The 5374-nt window shown below is 44.8% G+C and overlaps 1 protein-coding gene across 1 annotated transcript; it reads left to right on the top strand.

The window, feature by feature from the left end:
* Positions 1-1689: 1689 nt before the first annotated feature.
* ckap4 (cytoskeleton associated protein 4) lies at positions 1690-5013 on the top strand. Its single transcript, XM_068717370.1, has 2 exons — positions 1690-2175; positions 3609-5013. Exons 1-2 carry the CDS (start codon positions 1855-1857, stop codon positions 4827-4829), a joined length of 1542 nt encoding a protein of 513 aa, XP_068573471.1. The 5' UTR covers positions 1690-1854; the 3' UTR covers positions 4830-5013.
* The last annotated feature ends 361 nt before the right edge of the window (positions 5014-5374 follow it).

Raw genomic sequence — 5374 nt, 5'->3', positions numbered from 1 at the left:
AGCGTCTGTTGTCACGGCGTCAGGGCGGGGCGCCGTGGTGCATTCAGGATTCGCTGGGAAACCCCCGAACTTATAGATGATGATGGGGTAACTATAAGTACTTATATTCACGGATATACTGGTATCATTTTAATACTTATATACTCGGGGGAAAAAAACAGAAAGTTATAGTTTCAATTACTGCAGATGTTATCTTATTAATTCAGTTATAGTTTTATGTACATTCAATGTTAATTCCCTCTCACAACACAGCTGGAAGAATAACTTCCAACTTTACTTACTCTTATTTCTTTATAAACAGAATTCTGTATAAACACATAAAACAAAAGCCAAACACTACTGTCTTAATGTCTTTGCAAACTTCTGCCTAATGCATATGTTTTTTAATGTGTACCCGTAGATAGAGTTTAACTGTTCTTGGTCCTTTGTTGACATTAAATACAGTTTTAAGAACAATGATAACTCTGCTGTTTGCTCAATAATTATCTTTTTGAGGAAGCTGCTATGATAATTAAATGTAAATAGATTATACTTAGTCATTGTTACGGTTTGCTTCAGGGTTGTCTCTGCTCTCACCATAAAACGCTCTTTTAGTGACATCTGGTGTTCAAGTCGAGGATGTTAATATGCTTTGTATATAGTATCATCACATTAATAAGAATAACTAGGAAAATAAATAAACATGTACTAAACATGAGAGGAAATTTGCACGTGTATATACAAAAAAGTCCAACAGAAATATTATTGGATATTACAACAATACAAATGGTGATACAATAATAAGCAATAATTATGAATGGACTGAGAATAAAGTACATGTTATTGTAATATCAGTGTGTGTTTGTTGTCTTTGATGTACTATTTAGAACAAGTCCTGTGAAAAGAACTTTGTGTTCATTCACTTGCAAACAAAATCTAAAGGACGTAAAAAAAAAAAAGACTCACTCATATTTATAATGATGGAAATGCAATGAAACCTCTTGGACTTTTCACTTCTTTGTCAGTGGGCATGTAAAGCTGTGACTTGGCTCTGATGAGTCTCTCTGTGTGCAGAGATCTAACCAAAGGAGTTAACAGCAGCCTGCAGCTGCCACGTATGAAAGGAGGAGCGAGCAAGAGGGAAGAAACAGCCCCTCCCTGCCCCGCTCTGCTTCACTTTAAACCGGTTGCAGGAAGTTTGCGTCAGTCTTCAGTTGTTTTGGATTCATCACAGCTTTCATGGACGTGTGTCACAGTAAAAACAGAGTAATAATAGACGCTTTTATATCACTAACATTGAACGATAGACGTCAGACAACATTGCACTGCTAAGAGGCTGCAGCGTTTTGTCCCATCTGTTATCCTTCACTAGATCACAGTGACATGTTGCTCTCTTCAAGCCACTTCAAAGATTAATAAAGCTTATGCTCATTTTGATCCTGTAGGAACAAAACCTGTGGAAAAGTCACTGAAGTTGCCTAAACTATATTTTCGGAATAATCAGTGCTGTTGCACCAGAGATGCTTCTGCAGAAACCTCATTCTTGTTTTTAAAGAATATGGATGATCTAGTTTCTGGTGCATTCATTTTTTTTCCTGGTGTTTTCTGTCATTACAGTGGACCCATACAGAGCATGAAGTTTAACATGGGACAGCCCCCATCCGCATACCTCAACGCTAAAAAGTCCCGTGGAGAGACACGACGCGCTCACTGATACGCTACTGGGCCGGTTAGTGGGACTGTACTGGAAACATTCTCCATCCACGACTGCAAAACACCAGCAGCTCTCACAAACCTCACACACCCCTCTCTCTCTCTCTCACACACACACACACACACACACACACACTTCTCTCGGCGAGCTCCCAATTGACGATGACTGCGAAAAACCGAAACAAGAACAGCTCGAGCGAGAAGAGCGCCGCCGCATCTAGCCAAGAGGATGCGTCGAAGAAAAGCCCGAAGAGCACCGGTAACGGGGTGAGTGGCCCCGGACCTCAGGGGCCTGGATCAGGGAGCTACCTCGGCCTTTTGGCGACCACGGTGTTCTACATCGCGTTATTAGGCGCTGCCGGGTTTGCTGCTTTTTATTTACAGCAGGTTGTGGAGGAAATCCGACAGACCGGCGCCAGACATGAGGAGAGCGCACGGAAAAACGCAGAGCTGAGCGGAAAAATGGAGAGCGTCGTTCAACAGGTAAGTAAAAGGCACGGATCAATGGCGGGGGGGGGGGGGGGGGGGGGGGGGGGGGAGTACGAACTGAGTGTGAATGACATCACCAGGGGGGTCCCAAACTTTTTTTCCACAAAGCCCATCAAAATACAAACTTTGTATAGGCAATGCATTGATTTTTGTCAGACATTACATAACTGTATAGTAGTTGTACTGGACGTACTGGTGGGGGTTGGGTAGGTTTGGTCATCTACAGTGATGGATTTGGTGAACTCCGCCTCCTTATACCTCCTTACATTCAGCAAACTTCCAAAAAGTACAAATAAAAGTTTCAGACCCTGTGTAAATATATCATTTATTGTTTCATTGTTTTCTATTTTGTTTGAGGACAACAGATATAAACCACTGTTGGTCAGATGAGGCTGAGTTCACACCTCCCTCTGTTTTATAAAAAGGACAGATTAGTAATGTCATCAATCTATTTTGCGGTAATAACAAATGTCATTGTTCAGTGTCATCGCATGCAAACTAAAGCACACTGGCTTATATAACTGAAGACCTCCCCCCTTCCATTCATTCTCTCCTCACTTCCTGAACGTAAAGTGCTCTACAGTCACATTCTTACCTCCACTTGCTTCAGCTGTGTGGTGACTCGACTCTTCTCACGCAGATGTAGCGGAACGTGTTTCTTGTGTAAGTTTACTTTGGGTGGGAGCTCACTTCTGATACTCATAATAGTGACACCGAGGAGCAACGATTGCATCGTGAATATTTACCAAGAAAAACCACAACCATAAAAAAAATAAAAAAAATAAAATGAAAAAAGCTAGTAAGTGGACCTTTAGTCAAGATACTTTTGCCACACTTTTCCGTAGGTTAAGAATGAAGTTCCATGCTAATCTAAATTTTGGAAAATTCCCATAATTGAAAATATGACACGATTGATTTAATATGTTAAATATCTAAGTTTGCATGTTTAGGAAGTGTAATAATTGAAAGTTCAAGGGAAAATTACAAGATTGAGACAACAGCTAAATTTCATTCTTGTCCTTAGTAGTTTTACAAAATAATGTTAACTCAAGATCCACTTACTGGCATTTATACTGAGCTTTCCACAAAAACACATGGTCTTCATCAGTGAATGAATGCGACTCTGTAACTCTGTTTGAAATGGGACAAATTCATTCACTGATGAAGACCATGAGATGCCATTGAAAGCTTTTTATTTTATAAAGGCGATTTAATTTTTTTTAAACTGCAACATTGAGGCCCTTTTGTGAAGAACTGTTAAACTGCCGTAACGAGACAATTGAGAAACGTCTCTTGCATCATCTGAAAAATGAACCGGGCTGTTCCTTAGCTCCTGAACAGTTGATGTTGAGTGACAAATTGCAGTTATTGAAGTGCATTAGGATCAATCATTTCCTGTAGATGTTAAAGTGGATGTTGTCCTACAGGTGGAGTCCCTGAGCAGCATTGTGGACGGGCTGGAGTCATCACTGGGCATCACGCGGGTGGAGCTGGAGGGAGCAGTCAGCCGGATGAAGAGGGGCGAGGTGGAGACGAGGAGGGTGGAGGAGGCCCTCCAGAGGCTCCAGAACAACCTACTGAAGGACCTTTCAGACGGCATCAACGAGGTGAAGGAGGCCCGAGAGAGGGACTTCTCCTCTCTGGAGAAGACTGTGGAGGAGCGTCTGGCTGAAGTGAGTCAGTCCATCACGGCCAACGTGGCCGAGTTCACCGAAGCTCAGGGCGAAGCGCAGAGCCAGCTGGCTGATCTCAAGGCCCGTCTGGGGGACATGGACGACCCTTCGCTCATCAAACAGGAGCTGTCGGCCATCGTCGAAGCCGTCGCAGAGATCAGAACGGCCAAACAGGCGGCTGATGCCTCAGCTGACACCATCAGGGAGCAGATAGGCGCTGTGAGGTCAGAGCTCCAGACTCGTAACCAGGAAGTAGCCTCGCTGTCTCAGGAAGTCGAATCAGTGAGGTCAGTGGTGCAAGACACTGTTGGGAATCTGAGGGAGTCACTGTCTGCAGCAGAGGCCGACGTCCAGGCTCTGAAGGACAAAAGCGTGACACTGGAGAGCGGCGTGGAGCACGCCGCCAATGCCGTCCGTAACGCGGAGAAGGAGTTGCGAGAAGCCGCTGCTCGGGTCCAGAAAAGATCGGAAGACCTGGAAGCCAAAGTTAAAACATCGGAGGAGATCGAGGATTCCCTGTCAGCGTCCGTGTCAGACATCTCCACCAAAGTGGAATCACTGTTCGCCAAGTACGACACCCATGAAAGCACTCTAGCCGCACAGGGGCAGGCCGTGGAGAAAGTCAAATCTGGCGTGGAGCAGGACATGGAGGCACTGAAGGGCAGTTTGGGGGAGCTCCAGTCCAACATGGCCTCTCTGGGCAGTGCCCAGACCAAGCTGTCTTCGAAGGACTCCAGCCTGGGTCAGCAGGTGGTGGTCTTGGAGAAGAGGCTCGTTGCTCTGGAGGACAGCAGCAGCAGCAGCAGCAGCATGAAGCCAGAGCAGCTGCAGAGTTTAAGAAGCATGGCAGCTGGTTTGGAAGAGAAGGCGGCCAAGCTAGAAGGCCACGATAAGGCCATTGCTGCTCTTCAGAAAGCTCTGCAGGTGACCACGAAGACACTGGAGGGCTTATCCAAGGGCAAGAAGGGAAAGTAGGGAGTTTGAGTTGGCAACGTGACATCAGGACACCAAAACATGACAATAATGATCCCCAAAGGCTCACCATAACCCACGTTTCCCCCGTTTTCTTGAAGAATCGTTTTTTTAAACGACCTCGACGGTCGATTGTCACGGCGTCGCGCAATTATCGTAGAGAAGTAGCCAATGTGGGGCGTTAGGTCAGGAGGGAGGGAGGGAGGGGTGGGGGGTGGGGGGGGCAGAGCTGTAGCCTGCTGCTGATCTGTGAATTCAAATACACACTCATTCTGCACTGTAGTTCCTTTTTCTTTTTTTTTTTCCCGTTTTGTTTTGTGTCATTTTCTGTGCCACGGCTGTTGTTTTTTTGTAAACCAACCAAATGCAATAATAAGCTCTTTTTGAGCACTCCATGTTTTTTATTACAAGAATAAAAACTTTTGTTGACCTAAAGCTGTGAAGAACCTTTTCTTGCTGTGACATTACCGGTTAAAACCATGATTTGGTGCTTGAGCTGCCTTTACTGTGACATCATGAGTGATACACTGAGCTCTTTCATCTTCAAA

This window comes from Cebidichthys violaceus, unplaced genomic scaffold, assembly GCF_023349555.1.
Source record: "Cebidichthys violaceus isolate CVI_PGR_0920_01 unplaced genomic scaffold, fCebVio1.0.p SCAF_21, whole genome shotgun sequence".
In the NCBI taxonomy this organism is placed as follows: domain Eukaryota; kingdom Metazoa; phylum Chordata; class Actinopteri; order Perciformes; family Stichaeidae; genus Cebidichthys; species Cebidichthys violaceus.
Note: the sequence above shows the minus strand (reverse complement) of the source record. Positions and strands in the feature narration are given on the sequence as shown.

Excerpts from the sequence above, each read along its gene's own strand:
- ckap4 (XM_068717370.1), top strand. The coding sequence starts at position 1,855 with ATGACTGCGAAAAACCGAAACAAGAACAGCTCGAGCGAGAAGAGCGCC. Across the intron at positions 2,176-3,608 it reads TGGAGAGCGTCGTTCAACAG|GTGGAGTCCCTGAGCAGCAT; the intron begins GTAAGTAAAAGG and ends GTTGTCCTACAG.